This window comes from Poecilia reticulata, chromosome 7 (assembly GCF_904066995.2).
Source record: "Poecilia reticulata chromosome 7, P_reticulata-male-v2, whole genome shotgun sequence".
Lineage (NCBI taxonomy): Eukaryota > Metazoa > Chordata > Actinopteri > Cyprinodontiformes > Poeciliidae > Poecilia > Poecilia reticulata.
The window spans coordinates 15976475-16003697 of NC_088836.1; the positions used below are offsets into that span (position 1 = coordinate 15976475).

At 40.0% G+C, this 27223-nt stretch overlaps 1 protein-coding gene across 1 annotated transcript in view; it reads left to right on the top strand.

The window, feature by feature from the left end:
• LOC103467316 (adenylate cyclase type 6-like) overlaps positions 1-27223 on the top strand; it is a 43083-nt gene that overhangs the window by 9632 nt on the left and 6228 nt on the right. The window contains exons 5-18 of the mRNA XM_008413589.3: positions 15505-15654; positions 16019-16140; positions 18853-18964; positions 19613-19740; positions 19835-19993; positions 20085-20226; positions 20349-20477; positions 21703-21731; positions 22862-23009; positions 23116-23213; positions 23347-23434; positions 23569-23685; positions 26562-26711; positions 26837-27012. Of these exons, the coding sequence (XP_008411811.1) occupies positions 15505-15654; positions 16019-16140; positions 18853-18964; positions 19613-19740; positions 19835-19993; positions 20085-20226; positions 20349-20477; positions 21703-21731; positions 22862-23009; positions 23116-23213; positions 23347-23434; positions 23569-23685; positions 26562-26711; positions 26837-27012 (1748 nt within the window). The remainder of the gene's footprint in view (positions 1-15504; positions 15655-16018; positions 16141-18852; positions 18965-19612; positions 19741-19834; positions 19994-20084; positions 20227-20348; positions 20478-21702; positions 21732-22861; positions 23010-23115; positions 23214-23346; positions 23435-23568; positions 23686-26561; positions 26712-26836; positions 27013-27223) is intronic.

Below are 27223 nucleotides of genomic sequence, written 5' to 3' on the forward strand. Positions count from 1 at the left end.
CTTAAAACATGTCATGGAGGTTTATGTGATCCTTATTATGGACCTTTAAACTATTATCATGTTTGCACTAGATGGGTATTTGCAAAGAAGTTGTTGAGTATTTACAGAGGAAATAAGAGGTGGAAACTCATGAGGCATTTATGCAGCACCAAGCATGAAAAACATTTCAATCCTGAATAACTAGCATATGGAAAATTAAGGCAGTCTAAAACTTAGTAAAAGTTCAACTAAACTGCCATAACATTTTACCGTTTTACATTTACGTCAGACACTTTAAATATTCTTTTCCAAGTGTGTGGCACACAGAACTGGAAAGATTTTGAACGCAACTAACCTTCCAGTGCAAAACAGCGAAAGGTTAAATCACGTTCACATAAACATCTGCGACGTGTTTTAGACTGGAGCTGTTTAAGTTAGCTGCAGCCTTTGCGTCAAGCTATTCTGGACTGGATCATTTAAACAAAATGAAGGCTCATTGACAGGCGGTAGCAGTAGCAGAAAGTCCACATCATGAAACAAAAAAGCAGGTACTTGAGCAACAAGAAGACAAAGACAGAGCACTGGCAGAAAATAATGACAAAGCACCTTCAAGAACAAAGGAAGCTGTGGAGTAATTTTAATGAAAAGGCAGATGGTGCCAACCAGGTAACCCAGTCCAGGTGACAAACAAGTCTGAGTTTTTACCTAATAGCTGAAAGACGCTTCAAAGAAAATAAGAACAACCAAACCAGTTTCCCATAAAAGGGGGTCTTTGTGTTGCTCTTCTTCTGGTTCGTCGTCCCTCATGAGCCGGCCTGTTCTCCCGTTTGTCGTTTTCCTGCAGAGATATTCATACAGGATCAGATCAGTGGAGATGAGAAACGGTCGACGCAGAGAACAAAAGAAGTCTTTGTGAGGGACCTCCACCATGGAGAAGGGGAGGTGGTTGTTGGGGACGGGGATTGTGGGCTTCGACGGTGGTGACAAGTGGAAAACCATTGATGTCGATCGTGAATAAAATGAACGGCTGACTCACCCTCCTGTCAAAGACCCACCAGTCTCTTCTCTCTCCTTCTCTGAGTCATATTTCCATTTTCACAAAACCCCTCTCACATGGAGTGGCCTTTTTCTTTCACAACAGGGAGAGATTGAGCTCGTGCTACTCGTGGGGATTGCTTCCATTGATCCCGGCTTTTCAGCGCTCTGCACCGCTCCGCTTTCCTCCGCTCTGTAGGGTCTCTTCAGATAACTGCGCAGAGATGAATGTGGAGCAGCTCTCAGGAACAGGGATGCAACGCTGCTGCCGTTCACTAAAAGTTACTCCAGAACCCTACAGGGGAACGCTTTAATCGCTCTTAATAGAGTCGTCACCTGTAATGATGTAAGAGGAGAAATCTGCCAGGTTCTGCGAGGCTTCCTCTCGGAAAACAGCTGTGTCGGTTTTAGCATTATTCATTTGCACAACACATCCGGAAAAATTATATAAATGACACGATTACTTTTCCAACACATTAAGTTGGATCCATCTATCGTTGATTGAGCATTGATGGATGGAGCTTGTTCCATGCCTGCAGATTGTGCAGACCCACCTCCAGATGTTTATTCATGGAGATTGCTTTGGTCACAGCTCTAAAGGCTTCACGGCTTCATGTTTCCACCACTCCCTTGTCTGTGTTTTCTGTTTCCAGCTTGTAAATTTAAAGAAGGTGTTGGCTCTTACTTTAACATTCTCTATAGTTTCTGAGTCAGACAAACAACAAGAGTTAGGAATGCCTCCCTTCAAGTCTCTAGTTGTTTCAGACAGTTGGCTTTAAATGATTAAGATTATTCATGCGCGTCCTGGGAGAAAGAATCAGCTCACATCATAATAAAACTTGTTTATTTATGTGCATTTCTTTTTCGTTTTTGCTCTACCTCTTGAAACCTTAATTGTTTCTATTCCCTTGATAATATTTCTTGCAAACTTGAGTGTGAGCTGAGTGAAAACTGAACAACATTTTTGGAAAGTTTGCATGGAATTTTTACTGCTTAAATCCCTTCAGAGTTGTAGGGCACTGAAGTTTTCAGTGCCCTACAACTTCTCTACATTTTTGTCGAATTACAACCACCGACTTATTTTATTTAAGGCGGGATAATTCAGAGGTGAAAATAACATAATCCATAGCTCCAAAACTGTTTCTAACTAAAGTTTGTAAAGTGTGACACTTACAATTCAGTCCCCGTCAACAAATATAGGAATGCAAAATTTTACAGTTTGCAAGAAATATTATCAAGGCATAATATTTCTGCCTTTTACAATTTTACATCAGAAAATTTAATCGGCCAAATTTTCCGATGCAATTGCAGTTGCAAAGGCTTTTAAAGTACATTTTGACCAGCATTGTAGATCTAGAGACTAAACGTTTTGTTAATCTTTTATTACAAACCAGATCAAACTCTGTCAGATTTTAGGTAAAGCATCTGTAAATGGCTATTTTCAAGTGTCACCAAAGATGTTTGGTTAGATTCGGGTCTGGCCTTTCTTTAATGATTAGAACTCATGCGAGGAGATGAACGTGGCTCGCTGTAGTCCTGACCTTTTGTCCCCAACTTTTAGTGTCTGTTGAATGATTAGAATGATTAGATTAGAATAGGCACTTGGAGTATGACACTGTGGAAAGATCATAGTGATGATTAACCTAACTACACAGAGGTTAAGATTTAACCTTCTCTATACTGTTACTCCAATTCTGTCCGGATATCTCCACACTCTCTATGCTAATGAATTGATGCACAGTTAGCAGGTGGGGGAAGAATATTTCTGCCTTGATGCCTAAAATGTTCTGACCAGCAATACAGAACATTTTTTAACTGAGCTTCAATCTATAAACTCTCTGCTGCAAATCTGGAAACCACTAGAGCGCAAATAATGACCAACAATAAATAATGAACAACAACATTAGCGTGCTGTTACATTCAGAATAACCAAAATTTCAATTTACAGTAGCTTTTTTTTTTTGTAGTCCAGCCAGATAGGATGCAATCATACAGAAAAAAATAACCTTTTTATACATAAATGCCGAAACCTTTCAACCATAAGAAGTGACCAAATTCCTTTTATTATTTAGCAAATTTTTCCTAATTATTTTTTCTAATTAACACATTTTTCAATTGTAACTTTATTCCAGTCATCCTAAGTAGGATTAAAGCTTGTGCTGAGCTCAGACCCTGTTATAAACCATCAGATTGAGGTCTTTGCGTTTGGATGTTTGTTTTTATTGAATACGTTTTTAAAGTGACTTTCACTTGCCTCGGCATAATGCTCAGACTTCTTATCTGACTTGTAATAATTTATAAATAGTAGACATTCATATATTTACAAGAAAGGTAAGTTGTTTATGATTGGTAGGATAAATTTAGATATTCAAATACTAAATAAGAGAAGCCTTTGACAGAGCCTGATCTGAAGGCTTTTGTTTTGATCCAGCCTTAGAGGAGAAACCTGTCCTTTTGGCACCTTGTTATGGGCTCAACGGAAATGTGTCTTAATGGAAACATACAGATTCTTCAGCTTAACACCGCTAAGAAATATACCAATCCATGAAATATCATGAGCATTACTCAGTCCTACATTATTCGTTTAGTTCAGAAGACAACGGCTGAGCAGATGCTTAAGTTACCGAACCTTGTGGGCAGTGATTTATGGGGTGTGGAGGTTTGAAGCATGTGTAAAACTCACGGGTTTCTGGTAGAAAATGACCTCTGCTCTCTGACTGCAACCTGAAACTGCTGATCGCCTCAGTACAGTTGATGCTCATGATCTGGGTTTTTGTTGTTTTTAAAATGTCTGTTTGCCTTCTTGGCTGGAACATTTTAGAGGTAGAGGCTTTGAAAATAATTACTCAGAGACCAAAATTGAAAAAAAAAAAAAAAAGTTCTTTTCATATTGAAGTCGCTTTTCTGTAGAGGGAATGCTAATAAACATGTGTACCGAATTGGCCTTTTCATTTCATGACACATTTAAAGATACAACTCAGAAATTGCACTTGTAAATGATCATTTTTTTCAGGTCATTTGAACTGTAAATAAAAACAATAAAAAAGAAAGTGTAATGCAGAAATATGGACGAGCGACCTGCAGTTTCTCTGCAGTGTTTATTTTTCTGCCTCTTCTTTTCCTCTTGTCGATCCTCCTCAGATTCTTGTTGGGGTTTCGGTCATGTCAGGGTGTTGGTGGTTGTGGTGCTGTGGTCGTTAAAGCGCCGTTTGGCATCGTGGGTAGGTGCCAGTTCCTGTTGGAAAATGACATCAGCACATCCATAAAGCTTGTCTAAAGAGTGAAGCATGAAGTTCTCTAAAATGTCAGTAGTGATCACGGCCTGTATTAATTTTTATTTCTTCCATCTGTCACAAACATCTCCAGTGGAGCGATTACTGTCAGAGTTTAGCTCTCATGTTCCTGCAACTGCAGCTGTTGAGTTTTCTCGGTTGAGTTTTCTTCTGTTTCATAAAACTCACTGACCCTGTAGCTTACGCTAAGCATTGAGTTATTTGATTTTTTTTTTTTTTTTTTGAGAAGACATCAGTGTTTCTGACCGGATTATTCTGTTTGTGTGGAGGGGAGAGCAGAGCCCTGCCTAGCCAGGTAACAGCGGATAAGGGAGACGTAGCGGCTAAAACACCAAAGGAAGTATATATCCTTCCCTTCTCGCTGATGACGGCTGATTCTGTGAAATTCCGCATTTTCTTGTGGATTCCATTTTGTTTATTAAATTCCGTGATTCTGTCCGCATTTTGCACGTAGCAGAAATTATAGTGCCCTATAATTATAACAGTGTGATGATAAAAACAGTAAAAACAGAGAAAATCTGTGAAATGGCAAATCATTTTTGCTAGTATGGTACCTACAAAAAAAATAAAAATTGTACAAAGAGAAAGTTATGGAGGTCGGTGTGGTTCATGTGACTGAAATGGTGAGAATGTTTCCCACAATTCTTTCGGTCCAAACAACTCTGTGGCTCAAACAATAAACCTCCCCAACCTCAGGGTGGAGACTCTTTCATTGCTGCATTACAACTACAAACAGAGAGACCAACACGGATAATTTCCGTTGCTGCTAGTGGGAAAAATTAGGATTACCATTAAGCCGTACATTTCTTTTAAATCCAAAGGGAAATCGCAACCCTGCTTATAATCAAGGACCAGGAAGTGCCGGCTTCTAATAACAGTTTATTGTTTACCAGTAATTTGACTCTACAAAAGCAAATACAAGGATCAAGGCTGAACTGCCACAATAATCAGCAATATACAGTAAAAATCCTTATGCCGTTAAATCGTGGCATGCACGATTATGGATAATTCGTCTCTTGCTGAGTGCACTGTCCGTTCCAGTTATGGTGGCAGGAAGCTGAATGCCTCCTTTGTCAAAGGTCATCATCACAGTAGCCGACTGTCTTTTGTTATTCCCACTACCCCAGCTGTAATTACACACGGGAAACACTGACACCATATGACAGACTGGCATGAGAGCGTGCTTTCTGAGGCGAGGCCTCGGCAGCACGTTCACTAGCTGTGCACAAATAGACACCCGACCTCCTCCCCCTGATATGTACACACGTCTGGCCAGCTCCTGTTTTTTATTGTCAGGGATATCATTGTCCCTGTTAAACCTGATGTCTCCTCAGCAGCTACCTGTAAAACAGGAAGAAAAAAAAAACATCTTTATGGTGGCTTTGTCCAGTTTGTGTAGATTTCTCCCTCAGACTCACAGTAGTGTTTTTTAATGAATGATCTTTAGCACAAGGCCTTGGTCCCATGATTTTATTTTCACACAGTCAAAGTAAATCCAGAGGAAGTTGGAATTTATAATCTCCCCCGCCCCCTAAAATGTGAAAAGCTGATTAGGTGGATTGTTTAGTGTAACAATTATAGATCCCAAAAATGTCTCTCCTTTCACTGCGATTGCAATATCCCACTCTGTTTTCTTACCGTTCGGTCCGTGTGAACCGCATTTCCAGCGGCATTTGTTTGGGAACACCACGGCACAGCAGAGTGCAAAGCGGGGAGAGCAGAACATCATAAATCAAAGGTCATATACATGCAATTCAGCTCATGCTTTGCTCTTTCAAGCATGGGTTGAAACTCTACACTTGGGCTCATATTCTCATGAAACACCGGCTTTATAAACATGTCACATGACTCCCTTCCACTGTGGTCCTGAATTTTTGCTAAAAGCCGGATGTGTCACATTCATGAATTCAGTATCAGCCCATCCTTGACTAAGCAGCTTGTGGACTGAAAATATTTTTTTTCCTGCTGTTTAAACTATAACCTGTTTTCCCTGTATTGATCTGTGTACTTTGTAGTAAAAGCCAATATCATGCACAGTTCAGGAGACTGAACTGCGAACGTTTTGCTATTGCTGTGAACACAGTCACAATGAACCTAATTTACTTTTATTTGACCACTACAAATGAAGGTAATGCAGATTAAAGCAACTTTTTTGGTCATCACCCCCCCCACCCACACACACACACGCACACGCACACACACACACACACACACGTAACTTGAGAGACAACCCATTCCAAATCAAGATTTGATGGCCTACAAACATCGGTTTTCGAGTCTGGACATGGATTCAATTGGATTAAAGTCTGAACTTTGACTGAGGCATTCTAAACACATGTTTTGAATAAACCCAGAATATTCAACTCCAGCAACGTTTCCAACACGTGTGAAGAGTTGCATTTAAAAGCTGACTGTGAGTCTTGGGAACTGGAGTTTCAGACATTTGATCAAACTGTCGCTGTGAAAGCCTCAAATCTTTCACAGCATCCCAAATGTTTTTTTCTCACTCAGCTCTGCATGCTTCTGTCTACACTGCTGAAACAAAAGGTATCTTCCCAACATGATGCTGCCACTACCGTGCTTCAGCGTCATGTTGTGGTCATTGTGTAACCTCTGAAGGCAATTCAGAATCAAACTTGGACTTCATTTAGAGGAATCAAAGCAAAGTTTTACAAATAAAATTGAAACAATTTACTTTCCATTTCACTCTTATGCACCATTTGTCCAAGATGCAAAATTCAAATGAAAAAGATTAAAATTTAATGTGTAACCTGAGAAAAGGTTAAAAACTTTCAAGTTTTGTTGCTTCTGCAGGTCACTTTGCTTTCCAGTTTTAGGGCAATCTCTAAATATTCATGCTAAGTTGGTCTGTCTTCATTTGCATAGGTGGCCTCGTGTTGTGCTTAAAAGGAGATCTTATAGCAGCCAATTTTTGAATTCCTGGATGTTTAGCTCAGACTCAAAACAGTTTGCTGATTTGGACTCTGTTAAGGTCTGGACCCCTTAACAGAGTCCAAATCAGCAAAAGGCTTACAGCGACTGATCGCCTGGCGTTCCTCTAGCCGTCGTGTTGTAGGTAAAGCTGTGCCTACGAGGGCGTCAGCGGACAGGAAGTGGAGGGTTGGTGAAAACACAGCTGGGAGGGGGTGTCACGTCCAGCTCTGCCCTCTGCCTGCCCACCCTCCCCTCCTGTCCGTCCAGACAAACAATGAGGGAGCAGGAGCCCCGTGAAGCCAGGACGTTATGACACACAGCGAGCGCTGTGCTCTGAATCTGCTTCGTCTAATGAGTGATAATTGGAAAAGGAAAAGAAGAAGGCATTTCTTCTGTTCTTCTTGGACAGGGGTCAGCAGCCTATACAGCCTACAGTTTTTTGCTTTTCTTTCTACTAAGTAAATTTGTTTAAAGCTAGTCACATTACTCTTGTGTGACATTGATGGCTTAATTTCAGTGTTTAGGTTTAGAACAAAGAAAAATAAGAAACCGGGAAGAAATGTTGCATGAAAACAGATCTATGAGTAAACATGACTGGTTAATATGTAGTTTTTCTTTTTGCCTTTTATAAGTAATAGTAGTTTGACCAGCTTATTGGCTAAGCAATTCATTTGGCTGCACATATTTTGTCATTTGCCAACTGCAGTTTTAAAACACTGTTACCTTACTAGGACTGAGTTTGGTTTCCCATACTGAAATATATCCAAACAGCCAAATGTGTCTTTTTTCTGAGAGAGGGAACAGGATAATAGCCTTCTTTCTGTCAGCTGGAAGACATTTCACTGTAACAGGTGCAGGTAAGGGCTGCGTTACCCTACACTCCATACAGCTGGGGGAAACTCCAGTCACTGGTATCTCATTAAAAGCACATCAAACCACAGGATGGAAATATTTCTTGCTGAAACTGTAATTTATTTAAAACCTTTAAAACCACAAACTGGTTCAAAAAACTAAAATTAAAAGCATTTCTTGGGAACAGCTGTTATTTAGCATTTCCCTTTGAATACTGAGACAAAGGTAGCAAGAAGTCAAGAAAACCACAGAGGGCTTTTTTTAGTTTATGTGTTTGGTTTATTCAATAATATCGGTTCACTGTAAGCATGTAAAGCTGTAGTCAAATTGCTTGTTTGTGAACACAAGTTTGGTCGTCGAAGCTGATTCTCATTATTTTAAGCTGTAAATTTAAAACAGAACGGATGTTGCTGAAAGCAGAAACAAAGTATCAAACCTTAAATTTCCTTCAGGTTCCACATGTTGTTCAGATAAAAAATAAAAAATAAAAAAAATAACGGGAAACAAAAAGACTGCAAAATGATTAATGTCCCTGCAGCTAGGCCTTGAGCTCAGAACCTGTTGGTTAGTTTTCTGCAGTGAGAAGCCAGAGACTAACAAAATTCACGAGACAAAGTAATGCAATCTTCCTGCTTCACTTTTTAGGGAAACAGCCTTGCTCCAGGTTTCAAATAACAATACAACAACAAAAACACAGTTGTTTTTGTGTTACATTTGTTTGTTAAGTTGTCTGTTAGTAGCCAAGGAACCCTCTGTGGCTTTGTGGACTCTTGATTACCTGTTTCTCAGCATTCAGAGGGTAAATACAGATAAAATTCCCAGAAGAAGCTGTAAAATCAGAACCGCCCAAATGCATTCTGTCTGAAAAAGGAAGAAGGTAGAAGGAGAAAAGCAGAGTAGAGTGGGATATTATGATTTTTATTTAAAGAAAACACTACAGAGTAAATAAAACTTTATTGGACTATTTGAGCTTTATCTAAGATTCTGCCCTTAACTCTTCCATCTTAATGTGCTGCGGTCAAATGTTTGTAGGAGAAAGCTATAAAACCGGGACCCGTTCAATCCACAAGAAGGAACAGGCAGAAATAAGTGAGACAAAAATTATATTGTATTTGTAAAATTGACTTTTTTGAGCATTGTGTCATTTGATTATGTTATTCCCTCATCAAAAACATTCCTATAAGTGTTGCTATGGTCCTTCTGCATGTTTGAGCAATCCTTGAATCTCCCCTGGTAGCCATTCTGGGTGTAGAAATGTTTGCTGTCATCTTATCCACGAAGCTCCTCCCTGCAGCTGCAGTCTCCAGCTGAGCTTCCACCTAACAGAACCCTCCTCCCCCGCCACTCAGCTCCTACCGACTAGCGGCAGCAGCAATTAGCAATCCCCTGGTGGAACTGCTCATCTGCTTAGCTTATCTTACAACTTACTACTACTACTTCTCAGTCCAACGGTCCCAAGAAACAGCATAGTAGAAAAGCATTGTTGTGATGACATGCTGTGTTGGAAAGAGCAGGAGCTTCTTAAAGAGACGGAGGCCAATTTCAAGGCAGATTTTTTTTAAGGTGTGTTTGATATAAGCAGCATTTTTATGACAACTGAAGGCAACATAGATACTTGATTGTGCAATAAAGTGGAGCTGTTCCTAGAAAATACATAATACTGCTACTTTCTTCTGTTTGGTTGCTTTTGCCAGACAACCTGAGGTATCGCTGACATTTTGCTTTCACCAGTCGCCATTTATCATCCCAGTATTATTTTGGGGTTTATTTTTGAGACAGATGTTCAGCCTGTCTCCAGCCCAGATTAGCTTCATGGAATTTGCCTCAGCTTTTTGCAGAGATCACTTTGACGTCTCACAGGTCGCCTGAGACTAATTTTGGTTTGGCCCGAGTCCCGACGAAAACAAAACTCCGATTCCAGTCGGCAGGGACCCAAGATGGCAAAGACAACCACCCACACCCCAGTGCGACATTCGTCTTTATAAGGAAAAAAAAAAATTCTCTGTCACTAATTATATATCATTGTAAGCCGCAGAGTGATAGCAGCCAGTGCCACAAAGTCTCTCACCATTGCCTATTTTTACCATGCTATCTTTTTAGGCATTCATCCACACTGTGTGACTCTCATATGTTACAAATTCAGAAAAGTTGCAGATGCCTATCAAAGGTCATTTGCTGGAGAGCTGCCTTCATGTCAGCAGCAGTCAGTGTCCCCAGAGTCCATGTGTTGACTTGTGGGACGTAGCACTCTGGCCTTTCAGAGTTTAAACTCCAGCTCAGTGTGGAGCTCAGAGTACAGAGAATATATCGACTTTTTTAAAGCTTAGGAAGACTCCTGCATTGCTTGCGGGGATGACACATTTTAGAAAATATATTACACTTTTACGCAAAAGTATTCGTACCCTGCAAACCTTTCCACGTTTCACCAAGCTATCTCAAGAAGTTTTGGGGGAGATTTTATGTGACTAGATCGAAACGAAGCAGTTGGGAATTGCAACTTTATGGTCTAGATCAAAATATTTGCATGTTTGATTTGGCCTAGTTAAAAGTCCAGATCAAAAACCAAATTGTAAGGCCAGAACATTTATATTTGCTGATGCTCAGCGACTGTGCTTCAGCTATTTTGAAAAGAAGGATGGTTTAAAAAAAACAAAGCAATTTCCTCTATTTGTGCATAGCGTGAAGAAACAAAGGATATGCCAGAGAGTTGCCGATGTAATTGCAGCAAAAGGTGAATTTACAGAGGGCTGTGGCTGAATACAAATGTATGCCACACTTTTCAGATTTGTAGACTTCTAAAAAATATATATTTATTCCTGTCTTTCCACCTAACAATCTTGCTCTACATTGTAAAGTGCATCACATAAAATCTCAAATAAACATCTTGGAGTTTGTTGATGCTGTGTGATGCTTCCCAAGCACCGCGTGACATCAGTCCTTAGTTTTCATTTCCACTTATTATTTTGCGGAACTCAGTTCTGAAGTGGAAATGAGTTGCTGAGATGCCACAGTCACCTTCACTCAACCTGCATGAGAACACACCAACACAAAGGCCTCTCATGAAATGTAATATAGATCAGCGCATCAGCTTTGGCATTTCGTTTTGTCCCTGAATGAATGAGTAGCTCTCAGTGTGCACACATGTACGTTCCAGCTTCACTTCTGCTCGAGGGTTTTGTCCAGTGGGATGTTAATAAAGACAGAGTGGATTTTCTGTCTGTTTGCCAAGGTGAGATCTTTTCCATCCCCTTCCTCCGTTTGTTCTTTAACATTCTATCCTTTCTGCAAGACTGAGTAAAGACCTTACCGTGAGCCGCACCTTATAAGCCAATGTTTGGATTCCCTTCAGCACCACCGCCGAGAGATCTCTGCACATGTAAATGCTGAGCAAGGGGTAACCTTCAGAGAGCCAAAAATCTACACAATATATGCTCTGGAATCATCAACTATGAGGTGCTACTTTATTCAGATTGAGAGAGCTGGATCACTGTGAGAGAGAAAAGCAGCTTCTGCTTCTTCTGCACCACATCTCCGTTGAGGAAGTGGAGTGTCAGCTACGTGTCTGGGGTGGATTTGCGAGGCCGGATGCTTGAACAGACAAAACAAGCTTCAGAATCAAAGAGCTGCCAGTCCTGAAGAGCTTTCGCGCACTTCGTGCTTAGCTCCAGATTTATTTTATATCCCCTATAAATGCTTTTGGTTCTGCGTGAAACTTGACTTTAACAGAAGCAATGCTCATTGCTTTTTCCTCAAAGCTTTACTTTCCTCGAAATAATAACATGCAGGCTACAGACAGGCGAAAAGTCGAATGTGCCCCAGTCAGGAGAAAATGGTTCTGTGGCGACTTCAGTGCCTCGTGTTAGGACGGTGTTAGCTGATTTCAACATGGACAGTAGAAAATCTATCCAAAATTTCCCACAAATGGTTCGGTTTCCTTTCGATGACTCCTCATGCTGACCAGTGGACGGATGTGAACTAAAGTGACTGTTGGGTTTTCAGCTACCGCTATCGTTTTGAAAAATCATTGTTGTGAACATACGTACTTACACACAGCTTCCTCCATATTTATTGGTAAAAAACCTTAAAACACCTTATTGAGTGAGATTGTGATGCCAAGCAATCATGTGACAATTTGGGGTTTTTTTTTTTTACGTTTTTTTTTCTTAAAGGAAGAAGAACTTCTAATTTTTCAAAACGGCAACCAAAATCAATCAATAAATCAATTAGCTTGAAATCCCCGTAGGCGTTTTTGACATTTTACTTACTAGTCTTATTGCAAAAGGAGTGTATTAGCGGTAAGTGTGTTGGTGGGAGCTGCAGGTGTCGCTGATTCTCAGACGGGCCGCTTAACCGAGTTATCTTGCTGGGTATTTTTCCAAGCCATCTGTTTGGTATTAACGTGAAAGTAGATGTTAGAAACCGGAGTATCAGGTCGCCTTTGACTGCACAGAACATCTCGACATAGCGCTAATCGGCAGGCTTGAGCTTCTGACTGAGTCAAAAAAAAACAATCGGTTAGCAGTAAAAGCGTGTGACGATGTGGAACAAATTCAATCTTAACGTGCAAGGGAACAACCACAAAGCTTGTTGTGGAAAAAAAACACGAGTGGATGTTCGGCTCACACACCTGGGCCCTAAAAGCCAGCTCATCTCACCTTTAAATAGCTCTCAAGTGAGCTTCCTTTTTATAGATAGAATGAATTAGTGCCTTTATGTTTTTTTTCTTACTTCAAAAGTCTGAAATTTGAGTCTGTCTTATCTGAGGATGAAGTCTTTACGGATGTCTCTCTAATCTGGACCAGTCGTTTGCTTTCAGGCTGGAAAGTCGGCCAGAATTGATCGTCCTTTCTAACGCTCCCAGTGGAATTTGCCTCCCTCTGTGCTGCGGTCACCATGTCCTGTTTCAAGCATAGGTTGTTGGATTATCTCTGACTTGTTGTGACAACAAATGGTCAGCTCTGGTGTATACAGTGTAAACTCGTCTCAGGACAGCATGAGGGAAAAAAAAAAAAAACAGTCATTGCTTTTTTTTTTACAGAGGGTCTGCTTTCATCTGCCGATTTCAGCAGCGTGGGGATGATAAACACAGCAGCTTAACCCCTTATGATTCAGTTATCATTCAGATTTTGAAAGGGCGCTGACACATCCAGGAAAATATGCCGCGTATGTGTGCGAACAGATAACCCACCTCTATCTTTTGCTCCGCATCTCTTTGCCGCCATCCTTTTTGATGAACACAAATTACAAGTATGCACACAAACAGGCACTGGTTTTGGCCACATACCAGCACCCTGCAGACATACTGGTACCAAAGGAGAGATTTTTCAGCTTCTTGCCTTCATATTAAAGCCTGTTATGAATACAGATTCAGTATCAGCCTTTGCATGGGCGAAGAGCCTGCACATTTCTTTTTTTTCCCCCTATTATTGATGATATCATCTGTGGAGGAAACACTCAGGCGCTCTGGTCAGAGGTCAAATGACTTTCCCAGGCCAGAGTGTGTCTCTGAACATGAAGGGGACATGTGTCTGCGCATGCTCCAACATTTTCTTAAAGATGGGAAGTCCGGACACTCGGGACTCAGTTCGTGATGTTCGGTCTTAGCTGAGGCTATCGTACAAAAGAAAAAAAAAAGACTTGCAGGCTCGGCTTACCACAAGGGGGGGGGTCCGAAAAACGAACAGACAGTGGTTGCAGCAGCAGAGAGGAATGCCTTGAAGGTCAATGACCCCACAAATGTAACTATACTATACTGCTCAGCTTAATCTGCTCCAGTCACAGATAATTGCTTACAGACTGTGGATTCTCAAACCTCACAGCACATAAGTGGCAGCTGCATTAGCCTCTACCTAAAGCACCGCATTAGTAGACATACATGAATGTTTTTTTATTCAGCCCCTCTACATCATTGCTTGCTGGATCAAATCAATTTTGTTGCCAAAATATTCTACGCTGGGCAGAAATCAATCATTCTTCAGTTGTTTTATATTTCACCTCCAAGCATTCAGAATATATTATGACATTTTTAAGGTTTTCCTAAAATACTTGAATGTTTTGAGATGTCATAGTACCATTTTTTTTTAGGATTGTGCCTCCTGATCTCAGAGGACGAGCCGCTGTTGTTTTGACAGATAGAAGAGAACTTAATGGTGACCCAAAGCTCAATTGGATTAAAACCCTGGCATAAAGACATAATTTATTTTCATTTCTTCAGTTGTAGTTTAACAGTTAGCAATTAGCTTGAGAGAGACAAACTGGTATTTTGGCATCAATGAGGTGAAAACCAAAGTGCTTTTACCTGTATACTTTAAATGAAAAATGATTCATCTCTTTGGTCCTGTTTCAGACCGAAACTTTATGTGGAGGTAACATTTAATAAACTCATACTGTTGTGGTACAAACGCAACAATTTAAAAGAAGAAGAAGAATGTGTAGTATGAGTTCATTGCCTTTCAGAAAATTACAATAAATTCTTCTGCAACTAACTTAAAACCGTGATTACAAAAGCTATGACAAAGTTATGCATTTGGATTTAAATAGACTTAATAAAATATTAAACACCTGCTAAATATCAGAGTAGCTAATAGCATGGATTATTATGAATTTTTTCCATTCTGCTTTCCGTAGAGTATCACAAGCTGATTATGATAGTAAGAAACTAGAAAAGTGCAACGACATCAAAACATCAAAATAACACAAAAAAGACATTGAAACGTGAAATAAATCAAAAGAATAAAAATGTAAGCATCACTGGAAACAAAAGAAAGATGCAAATTAAAACAATGAAAAAAAATGTGCAGACATGACCTGATTAATTAACCTTTGAACTTTATTGGAAAGCGGAAGAAAACAATAATATTCTCAGCCCTAATTTTGTCTCTCCGTTTCCTTTTCTACACCTTGATTCTTCAACCAATCACTCCACAATATGCAAGGGTTGCTATCAGAAACATTGCACAGACAAAATCCAAAGAAGAAAAATGTAGGAAGACCTACAGAAACCCTGAGTAATATTTCTAAAGATAGTTTTGAAAAGTGGCAAAAAAAAACATCTGACCCAATTATGACTAAAAACTTGAACCGTTTGCAGAGAAAAGAAACAGTCAACATAGTTAACTATCAAGCTTAATTAGAGATTAAAGTTCATTCTCAAATACAGTTTTAAGTCATTAAGTGATTCAGAACACAAAGTGAGATGACGTCCTCCTACATTTATGAGGATTTGCCCATCCTTTACAACCAGATCACATCTAGTGGCTCCTCACCTTCTGGTCCCTCCTGTGACACAGAATGTTATCAGTTTCCCCCTGCGACCTCACCCACGTCAGATTCAGTTTACTGCTCCACTAAAACCGACGTGTTCCTGACTTTCTGTCTCCCTTTCACCTTCCCCGTCTGGTTCTGTTTTTAGATATGTGCCAATGTGCTGATCTTCCTGTGCGCTAACATCATCGGGATCTGTACCCACTATCCCGCTGAGGTCTCCCAGAGACAGACCTTCCAGGAGACAAGAGGATACATTCAGGCCAGGCAGCACCTGCAGAGGGAGAACCATCAGCAGGTATTCACACACCTGCATTTCCTGCCAGAGTCAGACAGGGAGTAGCAGTGCCGACGTCCTCCAGGAAAACCCGTCACACACATGCAAATAAGTAACAAATGGCAGTCTCCATGTCACAGACTGATTTGTTTGTCTCTTTTTTTTTTAGTTGTTGTTGTGAGGTCAGAAGCACAAATCTCCACAACTTTCTAGCCGACTAACACTTTCCCACACATATGCCAGTAAAACACAGTGACTCATTCAGTATTTTTAGTGGAAAGTAATCTTTAAAAAGTCCTCTGTACATCTCTCTGTGTGTGTGTGTTTCTCTCTCTCTTTCTTTCTGTCTTTTCTTTTTAAATTCCTCTCTCTCTCCCTTGTTTAGGAACGGTTGCTGCTATCTGTTTTGCCGAGGCATGTTGCAATGGAGATGAAGGCTGATATCATCGCCAAGAAGGAAGACATGATGTTTCACAAGATCTACATCCAGAAACACGATAATGTGAGGTAAGCCCAGTAATGGACACAACCAACCTAAGACGACGTTGTCCCTGACTGAGATGTTTTTCCCCTGAGAGTGACTGAGCATATCGTGGTTTGATGGCACAGACATTAATCAGTAGTAAATTATGAGAGGTAGGCCCAACGTTTCCTGTGCCTCTTTCTCATTACCATTTGGTTTTCACATCCTGAAATGGAAGAACTCACTACTAATAGAGGAACAAAAAAAAAAAAGCAGTTTCTGCAGAGATCTTCTGTGGCAGATGACCCAGATAAGGAAGGTTGATTTACGGCGCTTAGTGGCATAATGCTTTGCTTCACTGCTGCCCTACTAAGGCGTGAATGTTCCAGGAACAATCAATTTCCTCAATGTAACCCAGATTAAAACCTTTAGTTTTTGTCGAGTTATTTTCAGGTCTTTTTGTGAAGGATTCGGCACAGAATCACGTAAACAAACAAAAGTTACTCCTGGTCGTTTTGTTAAATTTTTTACTTTTACAGAATTCTCAAATTGAACAAATTCTGAATAAAATAATCAGTTTAATTCAGTTCAGAGTTTATCTTGTTCTTTGTTTTATCCCTGCAGAACCTAAAAATCTAATATCGCCTCTGCAAATACTGAAGAGCCACCAGTGGTTCAGTGAAATAATACCCAGCTTTGACTCACAGGGTTGTTTTCTTAGGTTTTGTTCCCTTTGTAGGTTGGTTCTCTGACTAGTTCCTTGAGTCGTGTCATTTCAGTTACTAAAAAATCCCAAGGCTGAAATTTATCTGCACCAAATTAGGAAAAAAAACCTCTTAAAATGATTTTATTATAATGTGGTTTGGCCTCTGACTGGCCAGTAGTAAATGTGTTTATTGTGTGGGAGTTAGTAAGACTTGTAAAAGTATTAATGGCTCTTGGATTTTATTTATTTTTTGTTCACATTACAACCACAAACCTCAGTATGTTTTACTGTGGTCATATATTGCAGACCAGCAAAAAGTACTAGCACATAATTTTAAAATGGAAGAAGGACACCTGTTTTTTCTGTTTTAATTTAGCAAATAAAAAAACAAACATATATGTATCACAGTATAAATTTAGCAATGTGGAAGCCTTAGTTATTTGTTTGGAAAACATTGGTGAACAAGCAGCTGCATAAAGACAGAGGAACACAGCACACAGGTCAGGGAGGAAGTTGTCCTCATGTTACATCACCCTGAATACTCGACACCGTCCTGAAACAGAGTGCTGGCTGCAGCGTCATTCTTTGGGAAAGTGCGTTTTGAGACGAGACAGTGAAAGTGATGCTCAGAGTAAAAGATAAAAGAGCCTACATACAAGGTAAAGCATGATATGTTAGAATGACCCTAAATCTTTGGCAATAGTTGAAGATTACTGTTTTCAAACTCACTCCACTGTGAGTACAAGGGATTTCTGTAGACAAGAAAATGACAAAATTTCCAAAATGTCTCTAGATGTGTAAAGCTGGTAAAGACGCGCCCCAAAAACAATAAAATCTGGTTCTCCTTAATGTTGACTTACAGTGGGCTAAGTAAAAAATCTTCATAATTAACATGGACATAAGTAATCAGAATAAATGGCCAGTAAGAATAAAAATGCATAATGTAATTCCTATTCTGATCAGACTCAGCTTGATTGGACTGAATTTGCAATCTGAATGAGAGAAGTGGTACAATATAGCGAGGGATAATCCAAATGTCGTGCATGTAAACACTTGTTCTGAATGTGGCAGACTGACCTGACTGTGCATGTGTGCGATAAGTCAGAAAAGAAAGAGTGGTTTGTTGATCTCTGGTCGTCTAATGCAGGAAAGCCAACAGCATGTGTTGCTTATAGCCTGCAGCTTAAATAGAGAGTTGAGTAACAGAACCTGGTGTAGATCAGTTCTGGTCCCTTAGAAGACACAAAACAAAGACACAACTCTTGTTTTTTTATGTGCAGTACAGACAGAAGTACCGCTTCTTCTTCTTCTGTCTGTTTAGGGAAATGTTACACCTCTGCGCATACCACTCCATATAAACCATGCATTCCGATTATTTAGCCCGAATACATTTCCATCTGATCAAGGAATTTCGCACATGTAAACATAACCTCAGTCTTTAAATTTGTATTGGTAAAATAAATCCGTAAACCTGTTGTCCTTCCTACATACAGTTGTGCACCATTGTTTGCTGTTCTTTCACATAAAATTCACATACAACCACAACAGAGCATTCTGAGAGATATTCTGAGTTTAAAAGTTTAAAACTTCATATATCAAAATATTACAGTTTAGATTAATCTGTTACATGGAGGAAAGACGTTACTGCCCACATGAAGCTGTGCAGAAAATGAAACACCCGTTCCCTCGTGGGACAGGCAGCATCATCTGTCACCTTGAACAGCGTCTTTGGTCTTCCTGTTGTTTATCCTTGTGCTTCGGTTCTTTTAAAAGTTAGACCAGCAAAGTCAAGCAGACCTGGCGACGGGGAGGCGTCGGGGGCGGAGGTGTTCTCAGAGGGAAGGGATGGATGTTGTGACCTAAATCTGACTAAGTGACCAGAACCGTGGCTGAATAAGTGTCTGCAACTCTTTTTGTCTCTTCTCTGCTCCAGTGGAGCAGTTTACTCCTTCCTCCTGTATTTGATTAATATAATTCTCTTCTCTTTTGTATTTTTCTTTCTCCCTTCGTCCCTCTCACCTCTCCCACCCCAACATCTCATGATCTGCAGCATACTGTTTGCCGACATCGAGGGCTTCACCAGCCTGGCGTCTCAGTGCACAGCCCAGGAACTGGTCATGACGCTGAACGAGCTGTTCGCCCGTTTCGACAAGCTGGCCTCGGTGAGACACCTGCTGCTGCGGCTTTCGCTGCACAACTCTGAACCACCGACTCCAGTGCAACTGCGCAATCTGCAGTCTTAGCCGTATCACGGATGAAAAATGCCGTTATGGACTTTGATGAATTGCAAACGCCACTATTTAGATTACGCGGAGACTTATCTACAGTTATGTGAGAAAACTATTTGTCTCCTTAAAGATTTAATCTAATTTGTTTTGTGTAACACCCTAATGTTACACAAAACAGAAAACTTCAATATCCGATAAAAACTATATAAAAACTACTAAATACAAGAAGTAGTTTTTATATAGTTACAAATTATATGTGATGTAAAAACCAGCATTCATCAAAAACACTTGTTGTTGTTACTGCAAAGAGCGGCACAACCTGAGTTGAGACACCTGCTTTTTCTTGTAGGGCCATGTTGGGTTGGATAGCATTTTATCTTAACAAACATGTTGGGGGTTTTTTCCAGATTATCTTTGAAATTAAAATTTGTGTGACGATCCGAGACATTCAAGTGTAACACAAAGGAAAAGGCTGAACAAATCCAAAATGCTTTTAATCACAGAACTGCTGGCTGAACGTTAGGTCTCATGAAAAACTTAACATTTTAGGTGAAACCTGTATTTTGCTCCTTTGCTGAACAGGAGAACCACTGCCTGCGCATCAAAATCCTCGGAGACTGTTACTACTGCGTATCAGGTCTGCCGGAGCCCCGGGCTGACCACGCCCACTGCTGTGTGGAGATGGGAGTGGACATGATTGAAGCCATCTCGTGAGTGAACACTGGACACTAAAGCACTGAAACACATGACATGTCAGTCAAGGTCTTTTTTTTTTAACAGCAGTGTGTGTATTTTCATCTGCAGGCTGGTAAGAGAAGTGACAGGTGTTAATGTGAACATGCGGGTGGGCATTCACAGCGGGCGCGTTCACTGCGGAGTGCTGGGCCTGCGCAAGTGGCAGTTTGACGTCTGGTCCAACGACGTGACGCTCGCCAACCAAATGGAGGCCGGGGGGAAGGCAGGGTGAGAACCTCCGGCTCCACCTGCTGCTTGACGTGACGGACGACCGCGTTCTCCGTGCACCTTCTGATTTCTGAATTGCTCGTGTTCTCAGACGTATCCACATTACCAAAGCCACCTTGCAGTACCTGAACGGGGATTATGAGGTGGAGCCGGGATACGGAGGGGAGAGGAACGCCTACCTGAAGGAAAACAACATCGAAACCTTTTTGGTGCTTGGCTGCAGCCAGAAAAGAGTAAGAGCTCCTATCTGCGTGGCTCCTCTTAAAATACCATGCCGCTGCCACATATTTCACACAAACAGCCGAATGCTTTTGGTCACATGACTTTAAGGGCATTTATTTATTTTTCCTTTCAGAAAGAGGAGAAAGCCATGATGGCCAAACTTCACCGAAAGCGTGCAAATTCTGCAGAGGGCCTGATGTCCCATTGGGTGTCAGATAGAGCTTTCTCCAGAAGTAAGGAGTCTAAAGTCTACAAGAAGATGGTGAGATTCCCTCTTAAACGTTGCTAGATCTTTTTTTTTTTTACAGATAGATTAGCAAGCAAAACCTCACACTTGCTGTGGGCCGGTTTGGAGCTGTGTTTGAGTTGTATTGCTTATGTTATTAGAAGATTAATGCAGTGATGGCATCTACCAAAGAAGACAGATTATAGAGCTGAGCCTGTTGTTTATTAGGAACAGTGTCAGCCCACCCTGCAAGTTGACAGAGGCGGTGAATGTTGCTCCGAGGTAGAAACACTGTTGATAGAAAGAAACAAGCAAGTTTGATGTTTGTTATTTTACTGCAAACTGTTTTGCAAAATGCTATGTTGGTTAAATTTCTGACTAGCCTCATGTTGAACGCCATAAGCGCTAAGCAGTGACTTGATTCAGCCACGCTGAAGTAAAGAAGTTCTGCCTCACCTGGAATCACCATATTTGGGCAAAAAATGTCCTTTTCTATGGGAGTCAAAAAGTGCCAATCCCTTAAATAACAACAAATCACTAAATTATTACTTGAAAGTGTTCTTTTATAATTGAAAATATATTTATTTTATTTCATAAAGATGCGGTGTAATAATCAAATATTGGGGGGGGGGAAGATTCCACATTTCAGGAGCATTAAGTGTTTTCTTTATGTGTTTTTTATTATTATTTAAGTTGATGGAACAAGTTACAATCACTAACAACATGTTCCTCTAATGTTCACTGATCATTTTAACGTGGTCAAAGCTAATATCTTCACACTCCTACTAGTTTTAAACTCATGTTCATTAAAACCATAATATTTGGACAAGGCTCTGTAAATATTATTTTTTAAAAAGTGAGACAAATTTGGAGGCTTTCTGTGTCGACATAAAAGAGCCACTGCAAATTTGAGAAAAGAAAACAGAAATCACAATAGATCTCCAGGGGAGCTTCCTGGTTCTTCACCACTTCTCCCTCACCCTCTCCTTAATCTTGAAGTCTCATTTCCTTTTTATTCCTGCATTCTTTCCCTGTCCTCCTCCTCCTCTGTCCTTTCTATCTCAGAGGGTTTGAGCCCTTGGGGCAAAGAGGGTGTAATTTGAAGCCTCTGAGCATTAATTAAAACATCAAACTCGCTCACAGGGATTAACTGTGCAGAGTATCTGAGACTGTTTTTCACTTTTACTGTTGCTCCTTCTCTATTTTGGGACTTTTTCTGCCTTTCTTCCTTATTTATGCTCTGTATTTTTATTTTTCTCAGGGCATTGATGCAGCGTCCAGCAAAGAAAAGTGAGTATTTTATTCCCGGTTTTTGTTGCTGGGGCAGCTTTTATTATAAGAGGTTTTCTGGCAGACTGTCAGTGTAGATCTTTCACTCTGGTGGCTACTGTTAGTTTTATTTAGTCAGATCCAGCGCAGCACTAATACCGTACTGGATCTGGTTCTTCCTGCCTGTCATAACACAGGTCGATCCTCTCACAAACACATTTTCTCAGATGCAAACACAGACTAAACTCTGAACTACTGATGCATTTGTTGCGACTAACAGCCCCTCCAAAGGACTTTATTGTGCATAAGCCGACAGTTTCACTGGTTATTTAAATCAAATCAGCCTCATATGGCAACTGGAAGAGCTGATTTCTTACATTTCTTCGAGATTTTGAAGAAGCATTAAGAATGTAAAGTTATAAAAACAAAGAGATAAATTGCCACGTACAATAAAATAGCCAGAATTTTTTTTTATAACAATTAAACTGATCAGAAACCTAAAAAATATTCAAATAACTTTCAGAAGGTCAAGAACAAATATACTCCACATCATTTCTTGTGAAGCATTAAAACTTTAGGTGTCTGTAGTTTCTTCATTTCCGTTTCGACCTGGGCACCTAATGTAAAGAATGAATCCCCTAAAACAGTTAACGAAGCTTTAAACACACAACTGAGAGGATAAAGTCCAGAACGTGAACACTTCACTCAAATTAGACAAATTACCTTAGCATGTAAACATTTATCACAACCTCAACTCGGCCCCTTTGTTGGACAGAGGCTGTTTGAGGATAACGTTCTGAAGATCGAGCGCCACCAGGACTTAAACTTCCTCTCACACCAAACCAGACAGAAATGTAGCCAATCTTAAGGTTTCTTTCTGCAAGTACAGTAATAATAACTTTTCATGATGATATGTTGTTTTTATCAGGCAAAAGAGTTCAAAGCAGCTCAGGCCAGGACACGTAAAAAGAAAGATTCAATCATGGCTTGGAATGTCAGGATAAGAAACACTGAGAAAACTGTCAGTTGGCTTAAATAGTTGTTAATGTTTCCTAAATATTAACGTTTAGTTGATTAGCCGCAGCGAGCTGAAAGGTAAACCGTGCAGATAAGCTAATAGATTTTTTCATGCCACGATATTTGTCTTATAGCCGCTGCAGTCAGGAAAACCAGAACTCTGAGGACGAGGTGGATGATTTTCTTGCACGAGCCATCGACGCACGCAGCATCGACCAGCTGAGGAAAGATCACGTCAAGAAGTTTCTGCTCACATTTCAGGCACCCGACCTGGAGAAAAAGGTTGTCAGTTTTCTGCTATAAAACATTTTTGTCATTTCTAAAAGAATTGGGTTGGAAAGTAGCTAAGCTTCTATCTGTTTCTTTCTGTGTGTTTATTTTTCCACAGTACTCCAAAAAGGTGGACGATCGTCTGGGCGGTTACGTGGGCTGCACTCTGCTTGTCTTCTTCTGCATCTGTTTTATTCAGATGATAATTTTCCCAAAGTAAGTCCTCTCTCTGACAAACTGCATTTCCAAGTTATACCAAATTATGGCCAGGAAATGTGCTCTTGATTAGCTTGCGAGGGGTTAATGAGAGCTGTACGTCCTAATGAGCTTGCTTTTTTATCTTCCACAGAACAACACTTATGCTCGGTCTTTACATTAGCATCTTCATCATCCTCGCCAACATCCTTTTCATCTGTGCCATCTATTCCTGCCTCAAAGTAGGAAACAAAGCCCTTCACCACTTCTTCTGCCAGATAGCTCCAGATATGAGTGCTTATTACATGTCTTCAGCTGGCATCACTCATAATATTAACTTTCGCTTATCTGATCTTCCCCTCGCTTTATGTCAAAGCGCTTCCCAGCTGCCTTCCAGACACTCACCAAGAAAATAATCCAGTCTCGGGCAAACAGTACGCTGGTGGGCGTCTTCACCATCCTTCTTCTCTTCATCTCTTCTTTCGCTAATATGGTAGGCATCGGGGACGGTTGTCAAGTTGCTCTTGAGTAATGAAACTGTTGTTTCGCATAAACATGTTATTTCAACATAGCCCACATTGTAAACAAGGGGCTTTGTGGCTTTTACATTTGTCTGATCTTCCTTTAAACCGTCAGACATTTCCTTACATATGTTTCTAATCCGATTTCCGAGAGAGTAGAAGAAATTCAGAACTATCCAGACGACAAACTAGATCAATTTGCCTAAGGGGGCCTGTAATTACAAGCATCTGTTTCTAATTATAATATGCCACTGTAACCAGGATCTTTAAATTGGGCCGGGGTTTTTCAGGGACTTTCTCTGGCAAATATTTCTTGTCATTATGGTTCTTTAAACTTGCAGCACTCCTCAAACTAAGATTAGAAACAATGTTCAGCCCCCCCAAAATAATTTTTTATTTTGTGACACCATCATTCTCTAAACCTATTAAATTACAGCTTTAATATTCACTGATGAGAATAAATGAGTTGAGGTCATTGTTGCTTTGCCTCTCACTGGGATGTAATTTCATAATCATCATCTGTAATTCCTAGCAGACAGAAGCTTGCAGGTAGATGGGTGAAAATGTAGAGCGTAAACTGAGCACAGTGAGTGCTGATTTCCATCTTAACTGAATCTAAATAAAATTATTTTGAGACCTAAATGAAGAACTGAAGGAAGAGATTCTCCAGTAGTGTTGAAATTGGAGTTCAAAATGACCACAAAAGGAAATAAGCTGTATTTCTGTTAGTCCTGTAGCAGTACTATGCTAGTACCTTAACACGTCGATAGTAATGTATCAGCCTGTTATTTTGTAAATGACCAGATTAGCGCACAGATAAAACATGACAAAACTGACGCGTGCTTAAAATAGTTATGCAAGCATTTTTGTAACATGCAGATATTTTGTGTAGAAAATTCCTGAAGATCTCCCAAATATTGTTATGGCAGAGCCTATTGAATATATTTTCATTTGCAGCAGGTACGCTATCATTAGTTCATTTTCCACCCTCAAAGTTTACCTAAATTGTCAACTAGTAAAAATAAAATAGCCTCCAGTCATTTTTACATTGCCTCTCATTAGAGTACGATTAGATTTTTGTTGATCAAGTTCACTTTGTTCTAAAATGTAACCGAAAGCTTACATTTTCTGACATCTCTGATGCCATTGTAGTGCCAGTTTCAGAGGATTTTGAAAAGTGCATCTGGTGACGTCAAAATCGGTTATTGTGAATGACCAAAATGCAGGCAGTGAGGTAGAAGAAACAAAATGTTGGAGATGCTCAAAGGTCCAAAATTTTTAAAAAAAGGGAACAAAAGAACTAAAACTCTCAAAAATAAATGTGGCAGGAGTGGAAGTGGTACAGAGCAGATTGATGACAGAGGAGAGCAGAATTAAAATATTTGCTGTATGGTGGTAACATGATAAGTGAACCTGGAGCAGGCTGGTGGTTGTTAATTGGCTGCAAGAATCCTACATGAGAATGACTCGAAATATCAAACCAAAAGAAGACAAACAGTCAGAAACAGGAGTAAGAAGGAATGAAGAAGTAAACAGAACACATAAAGAAAGACAGATCTTAAAATAAAACAGAAACTGGGGGAAAAAATTACAGAAAACAGCAACATCTACAGGAATCAGAATCTTCAATACATGAGATACCAACAGAACAGAACTGAAGAAGCACTAGCACTGTTTTATAGTTTCAGAGATAAATCAGTTACAGATTATTGTCAATAATAAAGCTTCCCTAAACTATTCTTACTCTTACATTTATTATCTATGACATTTATTATAGTTTACAGACACATAAGAGGGTGAGCTTAGATAAAGATTCTCTTATCAACTTTATACTCTGCCAGGTGTATTTAGGACGGTTCTGACTGGCGTCCAGACCAGACAGACCTATCACTCTGTTTTATTTCCAGCTTGTTAGATCACGTCTGTTGTCTTTTCATGCTCACAAAGGAGGCGCTCCTATTGTCATCCCCGAAACCACAAAGCCCTTCCACATTTAACACAGATCGCCTTTTAACCCCCATCTGCAACACAAGGGATAATTGAGACTTTTCTCATTTTAATCTAATATTTCTATTCCACATTTATCATCACTATTTTTTTCTCTGTTTGTAAAATCAGATCTCTCTTTAGTGGGTTTACTTTTTATACTCATGTAAATGATTTGTAATAAAATTGTCATATTTCTCAAACAGAATTGGAATAATGAGCCGTATTGAATCTTTAAATGAGTCTGGCCTTTTCTTTTGTTATTAAAGATTAGGAAAATAAGATAAAAAAAGTGGTTCAACCAACTTCACTAAATAACTAAAAGAAGAGCAAATCATCTGTAGTCTTACAACTGTAAGATTGTTTTCATTATGAACAAAATATTGCAATCAAGGGAAACTACATTTATCTAGATTAATATAAAGAAATAAAACATCCACTTAACAATCACTTCAGCATTAACATGAAACATAAGACTGATTTTTTATTATTATTAAGAAAAATAAATAAAATAAAAATCTAATTTATTAATCAACAAACATTTACTCTCTGTGAGGGTAGCGAAATAAAGTTTCAGTTTTCATCGCAAGGTTGTTTGGCAGCAACCTTATTGCCACGTTGCCATAGAGATGTTATATAAAATGAAAAATGCTGAGAAACGGCTTTAGCTCTGCTTCCGTTCGATGAGTTTGGGCCTACACAGATATAACTTCAATGCAATGTTGTAGTTACTTCAATACATTTGTATTACATGTTGAGGGTGGATCGTTTGTTTGTTTTACTGACTTGTCTGCCAAAAGGTGGCACATCCGGTTGTCCATCCTGCTCCATTTGAGATCAGATTTCATCTTTCCTTCCCCAGTTTACCTGCAGCAGAGAGAAACTGCAGGACTGTGTAGGACGGGAACTGAACACAACAGTGACTCTGTGCCTGCTGCAGAACCTCACCAGGACAGCAGAGGACGGCCTGACTCTGTGCTCCAGTCAGGTGATGCCCTGCCATTTACCTGAGGTTGGTTCTCTTTCTATTTCATTCTCGGGGTGAATGTTTATAAAAACTGTCCAAATATCCAGCTTAAATCCTTCTCCTGTTCCTGTTTTTTTTTTTTTCTTCCCTTGCTGTCTTGTGTGCTGCAGTATTTCAGCTACAGCGTACTGCTGACCCTGCTGGCCTGCTCCGTGTTCCTGCACATCAGCAGCATCGGGAAGCTGGCTCTGATGCTGCTCATCTATCTCGTTTTCCTCCTGCTGGTGGAGTGGCCTCAGGTGACCCTGTTTGACAACGCCGACCTGCTGGTCTTTGCCAACGCTCTGTAAGTCTGCTGCCAGGCTCCTGAGCTGGCTACAAACTAACTTCCAACTTGACCGGTTAAACGTACGTCTCGCCGGGTCGCAGTTTAGCTTGGATTCAACCTACTTCCTTTTTTTTTTCTTTTCTTTTTTTTTTTTTTAAGGTTTAAAACCTAGTAGTCCTATTTTTGAATGTTATGTCCTATTTCTGAACATGTTCTCATTTTTACCACA